The sequence below is a fragment of the Sebastes umbrosus genome, chromosome 17 (assembly GCF_015220745.1).
Source record: "Sebastes umbrosus isolate fSebUmb1 chromosome 17, fSebUmb1.pri, whole genome shotgun sequence".
Classification (NCBI taxonomy): domain Eukaryota; kingdom Metazoa; phylum Chordata; class Actinopteri; order Perciformes; family Sebastidae; genus Sebastes; species Sebastes umbrosus.
This window is the reverse complement of record NC_051285.1, coordinates 19,582,580-19,608,831: the sequence shown is the minus strand read 5'-3', so window position 1 is coordinate 19,608,831 and position 26,252 is coordinate 19,582,580. Positions and strand designations below refer to the sequence as shown.

At 39.7% G+C, this 26,252-nt stretch overlaps 2 protein-coding genes and 1 pseudogene across 3 annotated transcripts; 1 reads left to right on the top strand and 2 right to left on the bottom strand.

Moving 5' to 3' along the window:
• The first annotated feature begins 946 nt into the window (after nucleotides 1-946).
• On the top strand, nucleotides 947-9,122 carry LOC119476027 (annotated as a pseudogene).
• On the bottom strand, nucleotides 8,790-12,832 carry dnajb13 (DnaJ heat shock protein family (Hsp40) member B13). The gene is given in 11 exon segments (XM_037747964.1): nucleotides 8,790-8,984; nucleotides 9,192-9,288; nucleotides 9,370-9,432; nucleotides 9,434-9,487; nucleotides 10,345-10,458; nucleotides 10,534-10,605; nucleotides 10,607-10,685; nucleotides 10,770-10,857; nucleotides 10,860-10,931; nucleotides 12,445-12,545; nucleotides 12,675-12,832. Coding segments are annotated over 11 exon segments (969 nt in total). The 5' UTR covers nucleotides 12,743-12,832; the 3' UTR covers nucleotides 8,790-8,823.
• A 740-nt stretch (nucleotides 12,833-13,572) lies between these two features.
• LOC119475358 (ras-related protein Rab-6A) lies at nucleotides 13,573-22,531 on the bottom strand. 2 transcript variants are annotated; one of them, XM_037747961.1, is made up of 8 exons: nucleotides 22,158-22,531; nucleotides 19,754-19,812; nucleotides 19,573-19,626; nucleotides 18,846-18,951; nucleotides 18,404-18,515; nucleotides 17,932-18,025; nucleotides 16,659-16,728; nucleotides 13,573-15,172 (listed from the first exon to the last, which is right to left on the bottom strand). In XM_037747961.1, exons 1-7 carry the CDS (start codon nucleotides 22,225-22,227, stop codon nucleotides 16,690-16,692), a joined length of 534 nt encoding a protein of 177 aa, XP_037603889.1. In that variant the 5' UTR covers nucleotides 22,228-22,531; the 3' UTR covers nucleotides 13,573-15,172; nucleotides 16,659-16,689. The 2 variants fall into 2 exon arrangements, with proteins under 2 accessions (XP_037603889.1, XP_037603890.1); XM_037747962.1 differs by lacking the exon at nucleotides 17,932-18,025 and adding an exon at nucleotides 17,413-17,506.
• Between the last annotated feature and the right edge of the window lie 3,721 nt (nucleotides 22,532-26,252).

The window sequence follows — 26,252 nt, the reverse complement described above, 5'->3', positions numbered from 1 at the left end:
ATGTAAAGAACTAGCAGTGCAGTTGTGGGAACATCTTGGGACATGAAGCAGCAGGTGAAACATCAGATATGAGGAGCCCGTTCTGCACAGTCAACCGCATGACATGACGTAAGCTTGCTGCTGACCCGGAGCCGCTATGGAAAGTCACATGCGTAGAGGTATACATACACAGGACTCCAACACTCTACTGACAAAGTGTCTACCCTGTCTAACCCTTTCCATTCAACATCCAGTCCTCTCTCTGGGTGATGCTTGTTTTCCTGAATGGCTAGAATGATTACATGCAGATGCTCTGTGCATCCACCCACCCCTGTTCAACGTATGAATTGGCTAAGAAGCATGGCGGTTCCTCTGCCTGGAACATTTTGAGACTTTATTGCTTGAAGGGAGGAGGAAGGAGGGAATTCCTAAAACTCCTCAACTAGTTTTTGCATTTTGTTGCGGGCACTCACACTGAGAAAGGGATGTAGGGCAAATGTCATCCACCCCAGAGCTCTTGCCAGCTAGTCAAATGCCCCATGAAAACATTTAGGGAATCCAGACGAGCCTCTCTGTCTGATTGGCCACATACATCAACCAATGGAAACATGAGGTATGTTCCTTGATGTCAGTGTAGTAACATGAGCTGGCATCCCCCACATGTTAAAGTGTGAAATGTTATGTAAACTCCAAGCATCCGGGTTTAAAACTTGAAAATATTCATGATATTGTCAGCAAGTTTTTTCTATGAAATTAGTTATGAAAAACATTCTCAATGTTTATATGCGCTCATAGAGTGTGCGTCCATACCAGATTGCCATAATGACAGTTAGGAGAAGATCAACAAGTGCTCAAATATCCGGCTGTGTCTCACAGACTGGTAAACATGAGATATACTGTACGTAACAGGTGTGTGCGTCTCGTCACGCTGCCAGGCAGTCATGTGCAAAAGGTGCTTATAAATTCGGCAGCCTCTTGTTTTTCTTCTTCAACAGAAAGCACACACCTTGAGACGAGGACACGGAGGGGACTAACTGCCTAAAGGATTGTGTATTCTTTCCCCTGTGCTGGATTAAAAATCTCCAGGGAAACTATTTAGGTAAAGTTTTATTTTAAATGAAGATAACAGTGATTTAAAAATAAAAAAAAAAATAAAAAAATGTCATGAGTTCAGACTCAACCTATGTCACTTGATATTTAAATAATAGATGGAACCAATGAAAAATTAATATTTAAATGCTTTAATTATTAAAAAGTTTGTACCTTTGAATTTAGGTATAATGTATCACTCTGTTATAATCATACAACTATTAAGGAAACCAACAATACAGATTCTCCTTGGGTGACAATTAAATGATAAATGCTTGTATTTGCAGTGAGTGGTGGTATGCTGGCTGACTCGAAACAGAGTTTATGGCCCGAGGTATTTCCACAACAGAACCACTTCCAAAGACTATCGTACATCTTGAGAACACTTGAAGCTTTTCTTTCCCCTCACTTACAGGTAAGCACAATGTTTAGCATGAACACACATATTAATATTAATCAGGTTTTACCACAGTTACTGTTTCAATCAGAACAAACGTGATTAAATGTGAGAAATGTCTGTCTTGAGCTGAGCAATGACTTAATTTGGGCAAATAGCATTAAGAGCAGATTTTTCCATTTATGTCATCAACCTAGGCGTAGAAAATGGTTGGCGTGAAACCCAAAGACGCGGTGCCTTCTGCCGCAGTTAAGGTCTTTGGAGCAGGCTTGGCGGCCTGCATTGCTGACCTCATCACCTTTCCACTGGATACCGCCAAAGTTAGATTACAGGTTAGAAGCAGTAGGAGGCTCAACACATTTGAACTTTGTTCCAATTATGTGTGTTAACCTGTTACTAACAATCCGTGCATGTCATCCTATTGATCCAGATTCAAGGAGAGGGTCAGAAAGTTGAAGGGGCCAGTGCAGTGAAGTATCGTGGGGTGGTTGGCACCATCACTACTATGGTGCGCACAGAGGGGCCTAGTAGCCTTTACAATGGACTGGTGGCAGGACTACAGAGGCAGATGAGCTTCGCCTCAATCCGAATTGGCCTTTACGACACCATGAAGCAGTTTTACACTCGAGGAACTGAGAGTGAGTCGCATAACCTGCAGTATCATTGTGTCCAGGTGTTTTCTCTCCCACTGCTTCGTTGTGACTAATATGCTCATGCTGTACAGGAGCTGGGATTGTCACTCGGCTCATGGCGGGCTGCACCACGGGAGCTATGGCTGTGGCTTTGGCTCAACCGACGGATGTGGTGAAGGTACGTTTCCAAGCCCAGGTACGACTGGCTGACGGAGGGAGGAGATACAACAGCACCCTGGAAGCCTACAGGACGATTGCCCGAGATGAGGGAGTACGGGGCCTTTGGAAAGGTGCTTGCCATGTTACTTCAAATCACTGGTGGACACAGGCCACCTCAAAAGTGGGGAAAACATAATCAAGTGCCCCCTAGGGTGTCCTTCCAGTGGAGAAAACATTATAAAGTGCCCTCTATGTTGCCCTTAAATGGAGAAAACATGATACATATAGGTTGCCCTACATGCTAGAAAGGTTTCTGCGTTCTAGTGCCCCTTTTATTTATTTTTCATCCCTGCCCCTCAGACAGTTTGAGTCTGCCACTGCTTCAAATATTTAAAAAAATGCATCATATCTATGTCTTACTATGAAAAAATCCCTCCATCGGTTTTGAAGTAACTGTCCTCTCCTTCCTCTTAGGTGCTATGCCCAACATCACCCGTAATGCCATTGTAAACTGTGCAGAGCTGGTGACCTATGACTTAATCAAAGAACTCATCCTGAAGTATGACCTAATGACAGGTGAGGTGAAAAAGCAAACAGATTACTACAGAACCTGCAGATATTATTCCAATTTCTCAGACATCTAAATACCAAATATTGTGGAAGGATGTGACTCGGCTCCTGTTCCTCTTTCAGACAACCTGCCGTGCCACTTCACCGCTGCCTTTGGTGCAGGCTTCTGCGCAACAGTGGTGGCTTCTCCCGTGGATGTAGTCAAAACACGGTTCATGAATTCGACAGAAGGCAAGTACAGGAGCGCAATCAACTGTGCTGTCACCATGGTGAGAAACGAAGGACCCTCAGCCTTCTATAAAGGGTAAACACAACGCTTATGTAACAGTGAACCAAACAACCACAATATAACCTGTTTGGGACACTTCTTTACTTTTCTTTCCTTTGCCTCCTTTTTAGGTTCATGCCTTCGTTCCTGCGACTGGGGTCGTGGAACATTGTGATGTTTGTGACGTATGAACAAATTAAAAGAAGTATGACCAACGCACAACAGAGCTGGGAGTCGCCGTTTTGACCTCAGCTTGTCAGACTGTTTCTTCAGACACAACGGCCTAACCTTCACCCCGATACAGTGGCGATGTTATAAAGACTCATGGCAGGAAGCTCTTCAACTTCCTAGCTGAACACCGACTCTGAGGACATCGTTGTAATACCATGAGTTAAGAATGCAAGTATAAAGAGACACTGTAATGGTGAGCGCCTCCATTACAAACGTGTAAATGACAGATGTGAAATCGTAATTCCAGAAGGTATATGTGTATTTTATGTATTGTATTGTACATAGCTTTGAAGATGGATTTCAGTGTTTACAAGAATGTACTGTGAAATAATATGAATAATTTTCATTTGATTTGTTATTCAGGGTAAGTTTTCCATGAGGGCAATAGACAGACTGAGTCTGGCCACACAGACCTAAACAGTGACCATTTCTATGTGCTTTAGATTGCCTTCAGTGTTATGGTTTACAGTCTTTACCACTGTTTGTGCATGTGGTCAGGGGTTTATAAGTAAATCAATGTGCTGCTCATTGTAAATAGCATGATTTATTGCTGGTCAATAAGTCATAAATATGTTGTGACAAATAATGCCAAAATGAATAAATAAATTGCTATTTTTTTTCATTTGTCTATTATTGACTTTTACTACACCTTTGTTAGTTGTGTTACACCAACCAACCCTGGAAAACAGTTTAAATAATGTGACTGGATCAGAGAAAAAGATCATCAAATTAGATTGGTGTTTACACAAAGTGGAGCATTGTTCAGTATTTAAGTTTCATTGTGGTAGAAATCAGTATCATCTCAAAGTCTTTAGGCAAATGTGACAATTACACAGGATTGACTTCACAATAATGATTAAGGATCCCAGTTTGTCCACAATGAGCCAGTAAAAGTAATCATCAAATATTACATTCAATGTAAGAGTAGATAACAAAACATGGCTTCAAAACATGTATTTGTAAATATAAATGAATGTTCAGAACTATGTTTCTACATGGGCGCCTGGGTTAGCTCAGTTGGTAGAGCGGGCGTCCATGTATTAAGGCTTGGTCCTGACCGCGGCAGCCTGGGTTCGAATCCGGCCTGTGGCCCTTTCTGCATCCACTCTCTCTCTCCCCCCTTTCAAGACTCTATCCACTGTCCTGTCATAAAAATGGAAAATGCCCCCAAAAAAAGAACTTTAAAAAAAAAAAAAAAAAAGAACTATGTTTCTACATAACCCAAGTAACTATTATACAGCCTGCCTTCCATGTAGCTTCGTTTTTATGTTTAGTATTTATCTGTAGAAGACTTACAGTATGTACTGATCTGACTTAACCTCCTATCGGGACACTTTCTTCTTGATTTATCAGTCCAAAGAGAAACATCAGTGGCTGGTCAGATTGGAGAAGTGTTTGTCTGTGTTGGCGTTCACAAAGATCAAAAAGGTCGGCTGACAAAAAGTCTGAACATTTCAGCAAGTGGTGCCATCAAAGCAGAGCTGTGAAATAAGATAAGCTCTGACTAATGACTGAGAGAGAAGGCAAGATCCTCCTCTTGCATCGGGCCTCTGAATAAATGTAGTAAGTAGGACAACATGTACCCGAACATTCATTCATAACATCCATATATTTCACTTTTTTTTACAACTTCAACTACCTTTAAAGCTGCAGTGGGTAGGAAAGGAGCAAATATGTTTTAAAATAGTTATTTGTATAAAATGTTCACTATATCCTTAATAATCCTTAATTATAAAATCTAGCCCGTGACGGGAGACTTTGGCCAATCACAGGTCATTTCAGAGAGAGATTGTTCCCATTGGCTGCTCATTCAGCGGAAGCAGCTGTCAATCACTCATAAGCTCTGATCAAATGGTCAAACTAGGCAGCGCTGATCAAATATGAATCAATATTCTGTTACGGCAATGCCTATTTCTCGCTTCAAATGTTTTCAGAAACATCTTGTAGTTTACCGTTTAGCTGTAAAATGAGAAGATTTGTGACCCGGCAGCCATGTTGAGATCAGTTGAGGAAATACCAAGCACTGCCCACCAGCCGGAGCACATGTTCTCATTTTACAGCTAAACAGTGCACTACAAGATGTTTCTGAAAACATTTGAGGAGAGAAATAGGCATTAGAGTAGCAGAATATAGATTCATATTTGTTCAGTGCTGCCTAGTTTGACCGTTTGATCAGAGTTCGCAAGTGATTGACAGCTGCCTCCGTTGAATGAGCAGCCAATGGGAACAATCTCTCTCTGAAATGACCTGTGATTGACCAAAGTCTCCCGTCACGGGCCAGATTTTTTAAAGCCTGAAAACAGAACCATGAGGAGGTGCAGAAGTCCAGTTTTCTCTCAGAACACTTGAATTACAATATGCTGAAAGGTTATTATGGTATTTCTGCCCAATGATGCCAAAAACATTCTGCCTACTGCAGGTTTAACTAATAATACAACTCTCCATTTCTTTACAGAGCCCTGTTCACACCACTGCTTAAATATACAATACAATACTGAATGTACTTTCAAAAATACTTAATTGAAAGCAAACAAAAACTGTATACCTGTGGTGTTTTTGACCACTCTCAATCATCACTTGCTGCAAGACCAACGAGTCACGTTTTAAAACAAGCTGTGGAGAGACGTTGAAGGGTCTGAACATAAGGATCTAATTTGGCGGATGATGTTTTGTGTGTTCTTGGATTATCAGCATGACTCAGCGTTTAATCTCGCTCTGTGCTTTCTGTTGCTACGTGCAATGTACAGACCTTCAAACAGATAACTGACTTATACTCAATTTGTTATAGCAAGTTAGACAATCCAATTTTGCAATGCACATTTTATTTTCACAAGATATTCAACTCTCAATAGATCTAATAAATCACAACTCTGCTTTTTAATTTTTGATGTGAGTTGTTGGTTCCAGGACACAATAGAGCAGATGATTATGAAGATAAATAGAAAACATGTTTCCAGCACATATCAGACAAAAACAACCCAGGTTGTTTGTCTCGCAGACATGTTTATAGTCTTCCTGACCAGCAGCAAGCAGCCCATGTATATGGAGTGGGGGTTGGGCCCTGGGGGTGGAGCCCCACCAACAAAACAGCTGTGGCATGATGTAACAAGGACAAGCAGCAGTATTTAAGAAGCGTCTCTTTCCCTCATAACTACTGCATCCTTGCCATTCACGGATTAATGTGGCTATTGTCACTCGGAGAGGCATATTTACCAGCAGGCATTTTAACTTCCACTAATCAAATAACGGTAAAATATACATTTTTTTTGGGCATATTTATACTATTGATAATACTGTTCCCTACTATTGTTTTGACCTTGTCTCTGTTTTTTTTTCCTCCAGGATTTGGAGTATGATTTTAAAAGCTCATCACTTCTGAAAGCTGTTCTATGGAAAGACAAGGAAACCAATGTATAGCTGGACCAAGTTCAGCCAGAGGGATGCCTTTAGAGATCCTGATCTCTAACGTTTCTTTCCTTAACATCTCCATTAAAGGTAAGAATTAATAACCAAAATTAAGACTTAAAAATGATGTGTAACGCATGTGTTTGCATTTTTATCAGCTACTGTTGAACCCAACATTTCCCTGTCTGCACAGAAGCGTACTGAACAGCTGTCTTTCACTTAGCATTACTAAAACCTCCTACTTTAAGATGTCAAATACATAACATTTGGATGGTTTTTGGGGGTCTATCTTTTTCCAGATTCGAGGAGCTTCTTGTCCTGTCCACATTAATAAAAGGCACTCTTCAATCTTAAATTCATCATAATAATTCTGGAAAAATGGTTGGATTTGGACCTGCAGATGTGCCTCCGTCGGCAGCTGTGAAGTTTATAGGAGCAGGAGCTGCAGGCTGCATTGCTGATCTGCTCACCTTTCCCCTGGACACAGCCAAAGTGCGGCTGGCAGGTTACAAAGCTTTTTGTTGTTGCAAATTTAACTTCCCATCAACACATCAAATTACTGCATGTATATTGCATGTACACATACAGTATGTAAATATACTGTAATGTAAAAGTCCCTCAATCCTTTTCGTATCCTGCACAGATTCAAGGAGAGGCTTCATCAGCTGCAGGGAAAGAGTCTGCAGTGAAGTATCGTGGGTGTGTTTGGCACCATCACCACCATGGTGCGCACGTAAGAGGGGGGCCCAGGAGCCTTTACAGTGGACTGGTTAGGCAGGAGCTACAGAGGCAGATGAGCTTCGCCTCTGTCCCGCATCGGTCTCTACGACTCTGTGAAACAGTTCTACACTAAAGGCTCCGATCGTGAGTATCTATGAATGTATTCTAATCTTAAGGGTAAGTCTTGCACCAATCCGGCCCTGACACCTCCCTCCTCTCTGTTCAGATGTTGGTATCGGGCAGCCGGCTGCTTGCAGGATGTACCACTGGTGCCATGGCGGTGGCTCTTGCTCAGCCCACAGACGTGGTGAAGGTCCGCTTCCAGGCACAGGCCCGGTCTCCTGGGCAAGCCAGACGCTACTGCGGCACCATTGATGCTTACAAGACTATTGCTAAAGAAGAAGGCATTCGTGGCTTGTGGAAAGGTACAAGGGCTTGAAGTTTAAGATTTAAGATAATAATTTAGGTGTTAAATCATTAATTTCTCATGCTACATCTTTTATATTCTGTCACGCAGGTACAGGGCCAAACATTGCACGAAATGCAATTGTTAACTGCATGAACTGGTGACGTATGATTTCATCAAGGACACACATCATTAAGTCCACTCCCCTGACAGGTTAAAACAATGGCTGCATGATTAAAGAGGCATGAGAGCACATCACAGTGTTCTTCTCTTTGGAGCAGTAACTTTGAGTGTTTACTCCACAGATAATCTGCCGTGCCACTTTGTATCAGCCTTTGGCGCCGGGCTGTGCACAACAGTGATTGCCTCTCCAGTTGACGTGATCAAGACAAGATATATGAACGCTGCTCTCGGCCAGTACAACAGCGGTCCTCAATTGTGCTGCTAAAATGATGACCAAAGAGGGACCACTTGCCTTTTATAAGGGGTAAGCACTGACTTGCGTTGGAGAAATATTGAAAGGATTAATGAGGACTATAAATCAAACTTTATAGAGGATGGGGGAAATGGTTGGAAACTAATGCACAAAACAGCTTTAAAATAGTGAACGGATTGCAATCAATCATGTTGGTTTCTTTTCTCTTGAGGTTCATGCCATCGTTCTTACGCCTGGGCTCCTGGAACGTGGTGATGTTCGTGACATACGAGCAGCTGAAACGAGCCATGATGGGACGGCGAATCACAAATGCACAACTACACTGTAACTTTGTAACTACACTGTCATTGTCAGTCAGAAGGGCTGTTGTTTACAAATTTCTTTACGTTTGTTGCCTCCTAGTGTATATAATCAACTCAAAGTTATAAAGTGTGTTGATATCTCTCTCTCTCTCTCTCTCTTCTCTCTCTCTCTCTAAATGACTCATTAATCATTAGTCACAGGGATGGCAACACATGTATAACAACGTGATCAATATTTAAAAGCTAGGGCTTGCTTGATCAAATGCTTCCTCTCGGGGGAGAGCTTCTCTGGAAACTGGACGTCAAAAGTAATGATGAGGTTTCCTCTCTGGGAAGGATCCTGAAACAGCGGCATCCCCTCGCCAGTCACCACTTTGTTGTACGAAAGGGCTGATGTGTTGTGAAAACAAATCAGAGACAAATCAGAAAATGTAACTAATGCAGATGATGCACAAAACCCAAAACATATCCTTCAAGAATGTCTCTGTTTAAGTGTCACCGTTTATATAAAGTGCTTGAATTTCTTACGATCATCTCTCCCTGTTTTGATCTTTATGCTTAAATCAGCTTTGAGGAGTGTCAAATTAATATTATGACAAAAAAATGTATTTACTTACTGCACAATGTCATTGATGGGGATACTGATTAGCCTGCCATCTAGTGTCTCAACATCCACAGAGAACCCATTCAAGGCCTATGGGAAAGGTTCAGTGTTATTCTACTCAAGACCAAATCTTTAAGTATGAGTAATGATTAAATCATTCATTAACATGACTCACCATCTCAGAGTGATCGGGGCCTTGTAGATCAGGTCATTGTCTTGTCTGGCAAAACGGGAAATGACTCTTCTGTCGCACTATGAACACAATATCTGCAGGGATGCTGTTAGGTCCCTAAAGGTCAAATAAGTAAAATGATTACCATGCAGTCAGGAGCTTTCCCTAAAACATGACTTAGTAATAAGTTGTTACTATATGCATAGTTTTGTTAAAGAATAGCTTTGTGCATACACTTTATATCCTAAAATTTAACCAAATCAAATCAAGCAAAACAAGAGAGGTACTGTAACAGAGAGCAAGAATATGTCCCTCATTACTGTGTTCTTCTTGTGTGAACTCCTTGAAACGAGGTCAGCTGAGGCCACCTACTGGTGACAATGCAGCAGATCCAGTGGAAAAATATATCCCCTTCATAACTGAGTTATTAAATGCACTTTTAATAGAGAATTTCCCGCAAATATGATTTACTCCTGCACTCTGTGGTCAACAGCTTGAGCAAGTTTCCAGTCTTGTCATTATATCATCTCACTTGTTAACCTATCTCCAACAGAAACGCCTACAAATGTCACTACTCTCAGCTGAGGAATCAGCTCTAACAGAGTGCTTGATAAATCAGCACCAAGGGACAGCGCCACAAACCAAAACTGGGCAAAAACAATACACATTCCTGTAAGACATTTTGCACAAGGCAAAGAAATAAAGGAACCGTGTGCAGACTCTGACCAAAGCCTTACTTTGTCCTATCCTCAACCAAAACAACCTAGTGGAGAACCATTACAAATCATACGTTCCTCAGCTCTTTTCCCGACTGTTCTCACAGAGGCAGCAGTTGGTCAGGAGAAAAAGAACAAGGAGAACAACACCAGGTCGAATACCCTTTACAGTATTACAGGCATATGGATGAGTTATCAGTGATCACTATGGACAGTTGTCTTAAATCTCAACACTAAATGGCTGTATAGTTCTTTTACCTGATCTCCCTCTTTGGGGAAAATGATTCTCGTGCCTTCTTTCCATCCAGGCTTCACATCTATAGTCAGGATCTTGTCTTTGATGCTGGATGTGTACCCATCCTCATTCATAACCTGTTAAACGATGAAACATGTATAACTAAGCTGTGTGATGAGATATTATCTCACATACAGTACAGTAGCTCTTACCCTGCGAGATATCTTAATCTTCTTCGTGCATCCGTAGAAGAGATCATCCGGGACAAATGAAAGGTCTCTCTCATATGTGAGGATCTTGTGTCTTCACCACCGCTCCTAGTCGCAGGCCACCAAACTGAAGTGGTGCATCAGTTGTAAAGAAGATCTAGCAAAAAAATTAAATAATGTTAATGTAATTAGTATGACACTTCAATAAGCACATTCACCGTATCGTCTGTTTTTCCTCACCTGCAAATGGGTTGTCACCAACCAAAGAATTCTCTGAATGTTTGGTCTGGCTTCCATGGTAGTCATATTTAGATGACCAAGCCCCATTGCTGCCAACTCAGGTGGGATGCCACCTTTTAGACCCTCCGCACCAAACTTGTCATAGGTTGCCTTTTTTCGAGCTGCCACAAAGAACATAGATGTTGTTAGAGACACATACTAACTAAAATAATGGTATTTTGGTAAAATGTGGATCATTTCATAGATTCAGACAGATGGTGATTTTTAAATAAAATGTGTATGTCCTATAGCCTTTTAATAGTAAAAGTATATTAGCTTTTATTATTCACATTTTGGTCAGCTAGTGTTTATCACCTGCCTCTTTATCTTTTCTTCTTATTCTTACCTCTCAATCTTCAGCATCACAAACATGTTACTTAAATATTTAGTACTGCCAGAGTACATTTACTCAAGTACTTAAGTACAACTTTGAGGCACTTTACTTGAATATTTCCATTTTATGCTATATATATATATATATATATAATCTAATAATAATTAATATATTAGATTTATATAGCGCTTTGTGTAGTAATCTCAAAGACGCATATATATATATATATATAGATATATATAGTATATACATCATATACACATATATATACATACATACACCATATATATATATATATATTATACTCCATATATAATACTGTATATATATATATATATATATAACACATATATACACATATATACATATATACTGTACATACCATATATACATATATATGTATATATACACATACATATACACATATAGATATACAGACACGATATATATACATATATATACATATACACATATACATGTATATATACATATATATGCATATATACATACACTGGACATATATATATATATACATATATACATACATATGTATGTATATATGTATATATATATATATATATACTATATATATATATAATATTTCTACCTGCACTACATTTTGGAACCAATATTGTACTTTTTACTCCACTACGGTCATTTGACAATTTGATTTACTTTACAGATTTAGATTATTAAATGTCATCAACTAATAACTACGGTGTATTATTATAGATTAAGATACCCAGCAGTATATAAAATAGGTTAGTTGAAATTAGCTCCACCTTAACCCAGCTTCATCATCACTGATGAACACATGACGCAGTAAGAATTACAATCCAGTGATATAATGTATATCGTTCGAAATAGGACATTCTGCATGAGTACTTTACTTTTGGATCTTTAAAGTATATTTTTATGCTATGTTTTTTGTACATTAACTTAAGTAAATGTTGAATGCAGGACTTTTACTTGTACCAAATATTTTTACAATGCGGTAGTAGAAAAAGGTTACTACTTCCACCACTGAGTATTGCTTAATAATGAGTCTTGAGACATAAGAGCAACAATCCGTTTTCCCATTGGCATCACAGATAAACAGGCTGGAAATAAAATAGCCTAAGGACTTTATAATTATTCCCACTTTTATTGAATTATGTGTATTATTTCTATAACTTTTTAAATTTTATTTCACTTGTGTTTATCTTTGACCGTTGAATCGGTTTGCACTGTTGATCCAACGTCTCTGGTGGAATATGGTAGCGTTAATATGGTAATATGTTAATATTGCTAGCGTTACTTACGGTCGCTCAACACATCGTAGGCTTCACCCAGCTCAGTGAATCTCTCGGTGCTTCCAGTTTCTTTGTTACTCGGATGAATCTTCAATGCAAGACGTCGATACCTAGTTAGATAAAAGAGGAAAACTGTGACAACAGGAGCAAAACGCCTAGTGCTTCAACTTTTAAACGTCTATGAAGTAGTTAGCTAACGCTAACTTTAGCTGGCGGTTGGCAGTTTAACTAAAACTTACGCCTGTTTGATATCTGCGTCTGTTGCGTGTCTGTTTATTTCCAGCCTCTCGTAGTACTCGCTACCCATTATCGGATTAAAGGTTTAACATTCACGTCAAAAAAGGAAAGGCTCAATATGTTCTCCACGCTGCTTTGTCACAATCAAAACTCAGTCGCAGCTGTTTAAGCTTGGTTTCCAGGGTAACAGATGCTCGGGTGGCTCTCGCGAGACTTGCAATAATGGCTGAACCAATCGCGGGTTGGGACACATATACACGCAAACTGTTCAATGGTAAAGAAGAAAAACTGACAAAATATTTCCTGCTGTGTTCATGTTAGAAAAAATACAATCAAGTTATGATTGTTGTCTTATTGCTGAGAGTTGTAAAGTCACAGTATAATAGTAATTACCAGATTGCAATAACCTTTAAGATGAAGGTGCTGTTCAATAAGTTTGAATTGATTGATTTCCCACTGCATACCAAGCGAGCCCTTTCTTTTGAAGTGAGTCAATCGCTGGATTAACCTGTTTTGCGGTCCACACACATACCTATACCTCCTGCCCTCTGTGCATTATGTTGGCTGAAGTTTCATTTATTAAGCACAATTCAATTTTATTTAGGAATATGCACCATCTGAGCTTAATAAAAACTAAAATATTCAAAAACCTAACTACAATGTTGACACAGGGCCACAGATTAGGTATGCAGGAAACAAATTTAGTTGATATTGTACCATAATCTTGCAAATTCATATTCAAAATTATCAAAAACGAGTTGACGCAAAGTGAACCTGGGCTTCAGGGCCCTGGACAGTTGCAATGCCTGTGCAATCTGGCCTTGCTATAGGTGCATACATAAAATGCAAATAATTGAAGCCAAATCTTAAAGCTGTAAATAAGACTTGATGAATTCCAGCAGCGGTGATGAGTGTATTTTTATTCTTTCATTTAAAACCATTCCAGACAGAAACGTTAAGGGCTACTATGCTATACAAATCAGAACTCTCCATATAAGTTCCACAAAAATTGCACTGTATTATTATCAGTATGATCAAATTGCCATTTATAGGTGGTAGAGGGAACAGCAGAGGCTCTGTCTCTACAGATTCTGTTAAAGGTGATCCAGATGGATGCATATTTTATTAGCAATTCAGGACTCACACCGAAAGGTGAAGATATTAACAGCCATAAAAAAAAAAGAAACATGAATCCAATAGAAATAAATATTACAAGTCATTGTGGATTAAATACACAGAGTAGAATAATCACTAACAAAAAGATCAATGTCAAAAAAATAACAAGCAAAAGAAAAAGTGTTCATAAAACATACCAAACTTAACTACAATATAAAACCCAAAGCCAAGGAAGCCCTCTACACTTAAACTCCAAAAAGCATATATCTCCACATCTAATGTTTACAGTAGGTTTTATGATTATGACTCTTAATATATGAGAAAATCCTTCTCAACACTATCTTCAAAGAAATAGTTTTAAATCTATGATAGTTGTAGTCTTTAGAAAAAATAATTAATCTATTCAAATAAAAAGGTAATAGAAAATGGAAGCAAGGTAAAAATAACCCATCTCAAGGGGACACGTGTGGGAAGAGAGGAAGGACGGTGATGTGGATGGTGTAATGATAGTGTTGCTCTTGTAGTAGGTGTTTGTGCTGGTTTGAGACCATGCCGTGGTGTGTGTGACCGTGCGTTGACTTGTCATATCATGCTGGTACATGTTGGGAGAACTGGTACTCTGCTGATGGGAGGCACCACAAAGCACACACATCAGTTTAAAAGAAGCTCATGGCTGCCACACAGCTGCATCGTGTGTGTACAGTATACGAGTCAGCACTGAGTATTCCCTACTGATTTACTTTGCAACCTTTACCACAAATTTTTCCAAACAGTTAAAAGAAACACAACACAATTCATGAATGAATCCTTGCCAATCAATTGCAACAGCACCCAATTATGTTAACTGACAAATGCACACAACATCCAACATTGTGCGTATTAAGCTTAAAGCATATTTAACTTTTTTTTGAAGAATATTCTCACTCTTGAACACAAAACTTTGATTTGATGTCTTAAACACAGGTTCTCTTTCTTTGAGTTTAGTTCAAAAAGTCATCTTTAGAGACAACGCATGACAGCCATGTGACTCATAACTCTTCTGCAACCATCTTTTTCTGTTTGAAGTGACAGACAACAGCTGTTTCAAACGTATGTGTGTTACAGTGCAAATATTCAATAAAAGGTGATTTATGACTTTCAGTGCGTCCGGTGAGAGAGCACTTCACAATGCTAAAGGACAAACGGCTGGTAGTGTTCTCTTTCAGGCTGGGTAACAGAGCGGGTGCAAATGAAGGGTAGAGATACAGAAAAAAAGACCAACTAGGGTTTTGAGAAAAAGCCAGTAAGAGAAAATATTTAGCAACGTCATGAGCCGGCATTAGCAGGAACAGCCTCCATCGCTGACAGGTAACTCTGGTGGCTTCTCCAGCTTAATGTCAGATCACTGAAGGGGTTAGGAGTGTAAGGAACATTAGAACGGGAAAAAATGCTACATGAGAGGTCGTTAGAACAAAACTAAATCCACAACTGCTTTCCCCGGCAAGAGGTTATTGGAGATAACCTATAAAAAGTTTTGTACGCATGAAGAAAATTAGGCCCATGTCTATGCCTATTTCTGTCCACACCACTCAGGACCAAGCACCGAACCTGGGGCGACAGAGCATCTTCTAAAACAACTGCCCCCATCCTCTGGTGTGCCCCAAACACATTCGAAACTGTACCCACCTGTCCACATTCAAATCCCAAAACGTACATTTTCAGAACTGCTCTTAATGTGTGATTATGTTCTGTGTTTCTATATCTTTAGTGTGTTATTTAGATGATCATTTTAACCTGTGTAAAGTGTCGTTGAGTACTATGAGAAGCGGCTCTATAAACAAAATGTGTTATTATTCATTATATAACATACTTATGAGTTATAATCTGCTTATAACACTGTATAACTATTGTTACATAGCCAGCTCAAAATATTCTAATGCTTTATGACAATAATAACACATTATAAAGCATTTTATTACTGCTTATAAAGGTCAAGTTTCATAATAAATTACTTTAAGTGTTAATATTTGCTTTAAAATAAAGTAGAAAAAAATATCACTAAATCTATGCAAGAACACAAAATTATAATGTATTACAGACTATGGGAATTATAATACACTAGGATCCTTGCAAAAAAACATGACAGCGAGTGACCATCAATTATGAAGTATTATGACACTTGACCATGGTAGTCATTATAATATGCTATATAATGCATTAGGAATATTTACGAGTCTTTATAACAATAATTGTACAGTGCTCTAAGGCAGTAATAATGCATTATAAGTATGATTATAATGCATTGTAGTAATGGGGCGTCATAGAAAGTGTTACCGAAAAGGGTTTTCTACTGCAGAACATGACAGGGTACAGAGCTAAATAATAATTTGAATCCAATTTGCATACAAACCAAACAGCCATTGTGTGGGCTCACAATTATATGACAAATCCCACACACTGCACGTTTCAGTTCAAAACAAATCTAATGTTTTAAGTTCCTTTCATGTGACCCCACTGGAAGTTATTGGTAAAAGCTTTAAAAATGATGAATCTCAAACTGTTAAAGTACCACAGAAAATCTTCCTTGTGCATATACATCATTAACAAGTTCTGAGGACATACTTACTATCATACTTGTCAAAACTGAGGTCATAAAGTAGATTAATGTGAATCCAAGCTGACTGCAGCCTAGTAGTCAGTGAGATAGAGCACAGTATATGCCCTCACTGGTAAAATAGATCAAAGAGGACGCGGCTAGTTGTCCCACTGCAGCACTAGATTTTCCCTCTGGCAGGGACTATCCATATGAACCGACATAAGGGAGAGAAGAGACCTCCTGGCATCTCTTCCGTCATGTTCGACACAGACACTGACATGTACACAAAGGATACTGTCCTCTCTACTCTTGTCCTGTGTGGTGTCCTATGCCCTGGGAGGGGCGGCTGCCACGCGACGGAAAAGCTGGAGGGGAAAAGAGAGCCAGATGTATTATGTCAGACAAGGAAATATACTCAAAGCATGAGCAAGATGAAATCAAGACAGCGTGCTGCGTATATTCCCATTACATGATTTAGCACAGGGTTCGCTTGAAGCTCGCACAGAGGAAGACAGCCACCAGAGCTTTTCCAAATTGATTTCAATTTAGCAGCATGTGTTTTGAGCTAGTGTGACGCCATATTTCTGCACAGCAGAAGTGGCTTGATAGGAGGGTTTAACTGTGCTTCACTGAGATCTTCCATTGATAGAGCTTGGGGGATTTAAGTGATTGATGGATTCAAATGAATGTTTAAGGGACAGAGTTGACTGTATGATGATGCTCAACATGCCCCCCCCCACACTAAAAAGCATCACATAGAACTAAACTTTATACACATGCAACAAAAATACTGCTAATGTGCTTATCAGTGTAGTGGGGAGCGTTGGTTCGCAAACCCTGACCCACCTTTAGGTTGGCCAATACAAATCATTACTTCTAGTAGGTGGGAGAGAGCTTGAAAAACAACTCCACACACACCTCCTTTTTAACCAGAGGAAGCTGATGTTTAAAGCACACCTTTATGCACACATGCATGTGTGAAATAGAAGGCAATCAGAAGAGAGCATGAGCGCTATGAAGACACACACACAAAGGTGCACACGCTCTACCTGTTTGACATTGTAGCCTGTCTTTGCACTTGTTTCAATAAACAGAACATTCATCTCTTTCGCTCTCTGTTCTCCCTCCTCTGTGGTTATCTGTCTGTGATGAGCCAAGAGTCGCCACGCACACAACACAAAAACATCCACGAGGGACACGAACGTATCGCCAACAGACATCAACAAAAAGACAAGGGGAAAGAAAATACAGACTGTGATTATGTTGAAGTGGATTAACAAGCCGTGCCCCTTCCCGGTGCTGCTGCCACCTGTGCTCTAGACCAAACGTCATCCAGTAGAATCTGTTCAACATGTTAGCTGTACAGAAAATGAACGATGATTCAGCTGGTAAGCTTTAAAAAAAAATGCCTATTTCAGAAGGTCTAAATGACTCCGGGATGACACTTAAGATCTTTGATTAAAATCCAAATCCAACCTCTGATTTTGGCAGACGACCTTTGGAGGTGGAGCCCAGGTGGCAGCATCCGCAGCAGGACTACAGAGCACGACTCACACACACACTCTTACCTGCTTTACGTTGTAGCCCGCTTTCGCACTAGTCTCAATAAACATTACATTTAGTTCTTTGGCTTTCCGTTCACCCTCTTCAATAGATACTTGCCTGCGGTAGATAAGGGGGTTAAAAGATGCACAGCAAGAACACATTGCACAACTTACTTCATTAAACAGGTGGATAAAGTGGATCACACAGTTTCAGATCAAATATTATCAAACATCACAGCTGACAACTATCAGTTTATTTATGAGCTTGATCTGTTAAAGATTAAATAATCAATATCTTCAAACAATGTGGGTTGAAACAGAGAGATGAGAGCTTTGACATCCACAAAGGGCAGAACTTAATAACTTGCTCTGCCTCAGAAAGGGCTGAGGAGCTCAGTATTGACAGGCCAGCAGCAACAATCAATGACTTCATTAGTATGCTCTTAATGGAGAAGACCCACTAACACAGACACGAGAGGAAGGAAGAACGGATTACCTTTTGTCTGCGAGGTCTGTCTTGTTTCCCACCAACATGATAATGACATCACTTCCTCTCTCCGTTCTCACATCGTCAATCCATTTTGTGGTTTGCTGGAAGGAGTTGACGTCTGAAAGAGAGATAAAGGAGAAACAGGAAGCAGGAGCATCAGTATTCAAGAGATGAGAAGCCTCAGCTGGGAAAACGGGCGAGTTTGTGACAGGAAGGAAGTAGAATTACAAGTCGTACACATCTTGACCAAGTCTGGTGTATACAATTAGAATTTTTAAATTTAAAAGAAATGTGTGCTTGCATCACATTATGCAACAATCATTTATCAACAGTAGTTAGAATTTAAGTGGATCTGAACAGATTGTTTCTGAACAAGAACACAGTACACAGAACAAGAGGACGAGGCAAACGTGGCATCAACATCAGAGTGCACAGGTAATCCACCTACTTGTGATGTCGTACACTACGACAGCAGCAGCAGAGTCTCTGATGTAACTCGGGATGAGGCTACGAAACCGCTCTTGCCCCGCCGTGTCCCACAACTGCAACCTGATCTGTGGGGCAGGAAGGGGATGGGAGGAGAAACAAAAGAAAAGAAAAACAAACCAAAAAGGGATGAAAATAAAACAAGAAAAAAATGAGGTAAGTTATGGTGACAAAAAGCAAATTGAAAAACAAAAACTGAATAAAGTCAGACGAATGGGAAAAGATAGAGTTCAGAGAGAGCGTAGTGCATGCAGGTAGAGAATGACCACCAGAGAGAGCGAGCTGCCTGGGCCTGGAGGGGGGGAATAAATAAATAATCACCCTTCACTTGTCATCAACCCTCCTCTCTTGATCAAGTAAGGTGTTTAATTTCAAAACAGGAATGAAGACAATAGATGGAGGGGAGGAAGGAGAGGAAGAAGACTTGTGTTGAGGTGAGAAACAAAGAAAGAAAGAAAGAAAGGGAGGACGGTCCAGGGGGTACGGCATCCCGGTCACACTTGGAAGGCAGTACAAATGCTGCGTGCGCTTGTTAAAGAAAACATAACTGAATTATTGAAGAAAAAAAGAACACAAAATTATGTCAGCAATCACTATCTGAGTGTTGTTCTCGTCTTTGTCCAATCTGGACAAAGATGAGAACAACCAACAATCAAGGACTGATTAAACACAAAAAAACAACAACTTACTGTTCGGTCTTCAAGGTACATGGTTTTCGACAGGAAGTCTATTCCTATTGTGGCCTGAAAATGGGTGACAAGTAGTTAAATATGCGTAACCCTCTTCAATCCATTAACATTTGATTTTATATGAACATATAATTTGAACATTATCAATGGTGATTAAATCAGGTGGAGGTGTTCGTCTCACTTGGTAAGTGTTGTCGAAGCTGTCATACATGAACCTGGTGATCAGCGATGTCTTTCCCACTAAAAAACAAACAGAAACAATAAGGTACTGTAAGTGCAATGATCACACTCTCACTTCAGTTTTATTGCTTAATCAGTTCTCATTCAAAATAACCAAAAGAATGTGTGGATATCACAAGTATAGGGCTGTGGATAACTGACTGATTGATTCATCCATTGATTCTCTTCTATTTTTTTCCTGATTGATTGTGGTGACATCTTCAATTTTCTTTATTTATCTGACAAACATTCAAAAATATACAGTTTATAACGATACAAAACACAGAAAAGCAGCATTCTCACATTTGGAAGGCTGGAGCCGGTGGCTGTTTGGCATTTTTGCTTGATATACAACTTGAACAATCATACAAATGATCAAAATTGTTGTCGATTAATTTTCTGTTGATTGACTAATCAGTTAATCAACTAGCTGTTTCAGCTCTAAACAAAAATAAACAATATTGCAGCCTACTCAACCCCTGACCGATAACTGAATGATTTTGAGGAGAGAATGCCTGTCTTGTCATAATAAAATGTGTGTACATTTATTCTATACCATGTAGCCAGTGTGACCCTCTCTCCTCATGTCCAGTAACATTAAAAATCTCCGACACGGTGCATCATGTACACACTTGTGTAAGTCAGCCTGATGTACAACTTTGCTGACGATATGAAATGTTAGCAAATAACATAAAAGGATGGATTATCATCTACTACAAGATATACAAAGATGAAAATAAGAAGCAACAGTACAGTCTGTGAGCCACCTTTATAATGCACATCATGCAACTCTTGTTGCCCTTTGAGGTTTCTTATCCATTAAAGGGTGTGGTGCACACACAGTCATTTGTAGGAGAAGTTGGAGGGTTGAGGAATGTTGAGACACAAGTAGGGTTGGGAACCAGGCTCCCCGTTTATTACCCTTCTAAGCTGTTTTTCCTTGCTGTGCCCAGCCCTGAACTGACCAACTATGATGATTTTCGGTGCTCCACATCTAACGTCACTCTTCCACATTCTCTAAACACGGTAGAAAATGGTTCATAACATTTCTTTTAACCTTAGCCTACTAGTAAAACATCACTTTTAGCACATTATTACAGAGAGAGACACCTATGGTGTTGCTTTGAGCACCCGCACACACAGGGCTCCCCAGCCTCGGACTACTTTGCTGAGCTCGAGTTACGTTCTCAGTTACACTGTGCATCAACTGATGATGACATGGCCAAAGCCAACACTGCTGTTTACAAGGAGCCACAGCTGATGATACACTGTCTGACAAACTCAACGTCTGTCTTATCTTGATGGGAGTGGAGAGTCATATTACAGGACACAATACCTTTAGAAAAATAATCCCTGGCAAGAAAAAATTCTCATATTTTTCTACACAAATCAGATCAGCTGGATCAGTATCAGTGTTGATACTGACATTAGGCAAATCAGGTATTGTGAGACCAGAAGTGATGGATCCATATGAAAGAGTTTCTTAAATAAGGTGATAAAATTCCACTACAAGTTTTATTCATTGTTTCACAGCGGGTCACCAACTGTTTTTAGCACCACAACAATGCCTGGCCTCGTGTTGTCATACACAAAAATGATCCCAATGAGGTACAGTGAGGTACACACATTTTAAATGAGGGATAAAGAAAGTATTGGTATCATATTAGTGCTTTGTATCAGCAGACACCCCAAGTTGAGATATCAGAATCAGTATCGGGAGAGAAAACGTGGGATTAGTGCATCCCAATTCTCCATGAAGCCCAAATTCATCTTTACACTATGTGCTTTGTGTTTGCATGCTAAACACACAGCTGTGGAAACAGCGGAAAGCCGTGGAAGTACAGTGTTGGGACTATATAATGAACAACCCAACACCTTCACCTTTGAAAACAGATACATGATTGATAAGTAGGGATCTATACTGGACAACTCCCCCGTCCCCCTGAGATTATAATATAGACAGTCATTTCAATTATATTTACAACCACTCTATTATATAGCTTAATTGACACTTGTAACTTTCTACTAGCTCCCACTGCCTCCGTTAATAACATGGAGTTAGTATGTTATCACAGCTTGCCACGGAAGTTAGCCAACAAGCAAACAAGTCCATTTCCACAGACATGACTTAGCCTATCAGGAAGAAAATAGATTGCATATCCAAGAAGCCTGCGTGCACAAACATTTAGTAATAACTAGTTAGTGTGTCGCAATGCTCTCCCTGTGCCAAGTGGAACGTCACGCAGCTCCTGTTAGCTAAGCTAACTGGCTAACCAGCCTACCAACGCTATCTAACTCTGATGTTAGCTAACTTCAATCTCCCAAAGAGCATCATTTACATTAGATTATGTTAGCGTGACACTTACCACTCTGTTCCCCGAGAAAGACCAATTTGAATTTCCTTAAAGGGTTTCCGAAGTCTCCGGCCGCAGACATGACTGGATGAAACAAGCCCTGACGTTACTCTTCAGGAGCTCCCCAGCTAGCCAGCTAATGCTAGCTAAGCAGTGGTTGTCAGATATCAGAGCTCCAGGGTCCGGGACGTTTGACCGGTTTGCCAGTCCTCTACACAGGCCACCTGAAGAGGTTTCGTGCCTTAAAATCCCTTCTTTAAGCTTTCAGGCACTTTTTGCTAACTCACTAACTACTGCGGCCAAGTTTGCATTCCTGTCAGTTCTCTGCCATATCTGGACCACTACAGCTAGCCACCCTGGGCTCCTCTTCTTCTTCATACATTAACTTGACACTGTTTGGCATGTCAGCCATATTGCTATGCTGCCCTCTACTGGTGGAGGAAAAAAACACATTAGGATTAAAAAGGTGAAGCCCTGTGGCAGAGCAACGCACTGGAGGATTTAACACCAATAGAAGGGTTGAATTATAAACCACCTTTGTTTGGTCAGTCGGACAAACAGAAGGCTAAAGGCTAAACCAAAGAAGCAGCATGTGAATGAAGCGTGTTGTGTTCTGGTATGACCACAAGAGGGCGCACCCAGCCCACCGCCTATAGCTCACCTACTAAGCAACCTTTATGATAATCTCATTAGTTGGGGAGACTGATTAGTGGCCAATACTGATATTGAAATGACATTCTCAAATTTCAAAAATTTGGAATTATTTTCTGTTGTTGTCTTTATATTTCCTGTTAGTGCTCCAATTCACAAATTTACTTTATCTTTTTTATTATTATCTTTTTCCAGTAGAAGCTTGTAATTGACTTGACTTGACGCAGTTAGTTAGTATATCCTTGCGTTATCCCTGTATCTTCTACCACTAATAATATATGTGTAATACTTATATAGACTAACAATTCTATACGCCTAAAATTTGCATAATATTAGACACGAATGCTTAATTTTTGACACACCCTCACTAGACAATAAGGAAACCAACACCTTGTTGGTGTTGGAATTTTTGTTCCGGGAAGAGACGTCACTGCAATGTGCACATGTACACTCTTATATTCTGCAGGTTTTTCTGGCAACCTTTCAACATCAAGCCAACTGGCATGATTATCTATGTGAACTAAATCAAATCACAGTTATGGGTAGCAGTATGTAGGTGTGAAAGTGGAAGTCTAACTTGGTTTATTATGTCAGACACTTTTTTAAATTTGGTTTCTTGCTGTAATGTTTACAGGACCCACTGAAGTTCTCATTTGATTGACCTCCAACTCACCGGACAGCTGCTGTCCAGAAGGTTGAGGCCCTGTGGCAACATACAAGGTGACACTTCATTCACTTCGCTTCACCCAAAGACAGACAAACAAATGAATATACTAATGTTTACTGATCAGTAACAACTTGTCAAATCAATTAACTTTGAAATTGTTCAACAGATTTTTCTGAAACACAAATTACAGTGACATCAACCATTTTAACATATAATAGCGATCAAGTCAAGTCAATTATATTTGTACAGCCCAATATCACACATTTGCCTCAGGGGGCTTTATAATCTGTATAGAATACAACACCCTCTGTCCTTTATTGTACGACTCTCTCATTGGATGTAGAAAAACTCCCCCCCAAAAAAACTTTTAACGGGGAAAAAATGGAAGAAATCTCATGGAGGGAGGAGGGATCCCTCTTCTAGGATGGACAGACATGCAAATGTAACATATGCCTCTTACATGTTACATTAGATACACAATTTCAACTTTAATCAATTGTTACTATTGTTACAATTAATTTTGTCACTAATTTTATCTTTATTTGATAGTAGTTAGGTGTACATATTTGTGTTATTTTCAAATTTGTATGCAGTTATTTTTCATTATATATTTAATACTACAGTATTCAAGGTAATGATGGAGCAATCAAAGCTCATCACTGGGGTAACAAGTCAAACTGGGCTTGTATCTCCCAGGTGAGTGTGCAAATTTGAATCTGTAAATATATATTTATAGTCTATAGTCTATGTATATTGTATAGTCTAAGAGGCTTGTATCTCCCAGGTGAACATGTGTCCCAAAGTGCTTGTAAGCAAATAAATCCACCTTGAATTGACATTGGAGCTGTCTGTGGTTTGTTTGTAGTGTAACGTTAACCGTCAGCCGTTGTTCTACAAACAAACACACCACTATCAGCGGAACAAAACAAAGTTTACAGGGCCGTTATGAACTGTGTATAGAGGAAGTAAACAGAAGAAAACCTCCAGTTACACAAGATCACCTACCAACCCGAAGAGTTTCAAATGTCTTCATCTATAACAACAAACCAACAAAGAGAAAATGTTGAACAATGCATTGGAAACACTTGCTCCCTTATTGACATACTAAACTGACCAAATAAATTAAAATGGTATGATTGTCTGTTGGTTTAACTGGATAAATCTGCCTATGATGGGAGCTGGCAATGAAGGGAAGAGAGTTAAAATATATATATATATTTTTTATAAAGTGAGATATGGATGCTATAGTCCCAATGGCTTTCCTAATACTTGGCATAATATATGTCTATGCCTATATTTGTTTCACTACTGATGTTTAAAGACAGAAATAATCTACTATGATATCCCAGGGATCTTGCTGAGGCACTGACAAAGCCGGGGTCTGCTCTTCCTACCTGCATTCATTTGAATACTAAACTACAAGTCATCATAATCATAATCACCTTTTTTAATAATCACCTCTGATTTGCATATTTTATCACGTGCCCTTGATGTGAGGATAATGTCCCTCTTGCGTAACTCTTATCAACATTACATAGGCTTAATTATTGATCATCACAACAAGATGTATATGGGACATAAAGTATAAGATCAAAATGGAAATGAAATTGTATTAAAATATTGGATCCCTGCAGAATATAGCATGCCAGATTTCACATTTGCAGTTCTTTGACTTGAATGCACTGTAAAAGGAACACACATTTTGACTACATTATTAGGACTATTACACTAACACGAATAGCATTTGTGTTATCATTGATGCCATTATATCGAATGATGCATTACTAGTGTGTGAGTACAGTATGTGTGTTTATGCATGCTTGACGCTGGCTGTTCTAGGTCACTGAAGACACACCTGCGTCTCTCTCTCTCACTCACTCAAGTGCCATCCAGCTCTGAAAATCTCTTCTCGGAGCACTGACCGGCTGATGCCAGCGCTTCAGCTGCTCTGCTTGCGACCCGAACCTCGCCAAACGAGAGCCATAGCACTCCACTGCCCGCTTCCCCCTCCCAGCACTCCTACACCATATGTCCTTGGTAAGGGAAAGACCCCAAGTCCCCCCTGCTGAAGATGCTGAACTAACAAAATCCTCTTTCGCTCTGTCTCCCCCACTCTGCCTTTCTCTTTCTCTCTCTCACACACACACACACATGCAGAGGGACTTTGCATTTCTTCATGCACATACTAGATAGATCTATCAATCGATCAATCACTAATGCACTGTAGAGGTTGTTGTGTTGTTGTGAATTTGCTCACCTCACTGCTATTTGTTTTAAAAAATACAACAGCAAAGGGTTTGAGGGTGTTGAGGCGGTATCAAATTGAATGAATGCACCTTATTCTGCAACAAATAAACTGTCAACTAGAAAATTATGTCATCCAAAATCAAAGAAGCGTAACTAAGTGGAATTGCAGCACAAATGAATTGAACTTGTCACCTCAAGCCATGACTTCACTCTAGTGCGCTGGTCTCATGTCATGCCACTGCATCATTTACTTGACTCAGTCTTCTAGATGGGAAAACCCTGCTATGACTCACATCTTGGAGGAAAAACAAAACTTCTTTTCTCTTATGTATCCTCTCTTTTCTTGTCACATTAATTACACTGCATACATCTGCCTGTATCTGTTTGTTTAATGGAAGGAGGCCATCCTGTTTCCACACCACCTTAACATAAATATAATGAATGCAGCTTTCAATGTCACAGCAAAGTACAATATGGTGCTCATCTCTCCTGAGAGGGAGAGGGAGCACGGGGACTGTAATGGAGGATGGGGGTAATGAGGA

Excerpts from the sequence above, each read along its gene's own strand:
- LOC119475358 (XM_037747961.1), bottom strand. The coding sequence starts at position 22,227 with ATGTCTGCGGCCGGAGACTTCGGAAACCCTTTAAGGAAATTCAAATTG. Across the intron at positions 19,627-19,753 it reads GCTTCGACAACACTTACCAA|GCCACAATAGGAATAGACTT; the intron begins GTGAGACGAACA and ends ACCCATTTTCAG. Across the intron at positions 18,516-18,845 it reads CGTAGTGTACGACATCACAA|ACGTCAACTCCTTCCAGCAA; the intron begins GTAGGTGGATTA and ends TCTCTCTTTCAG.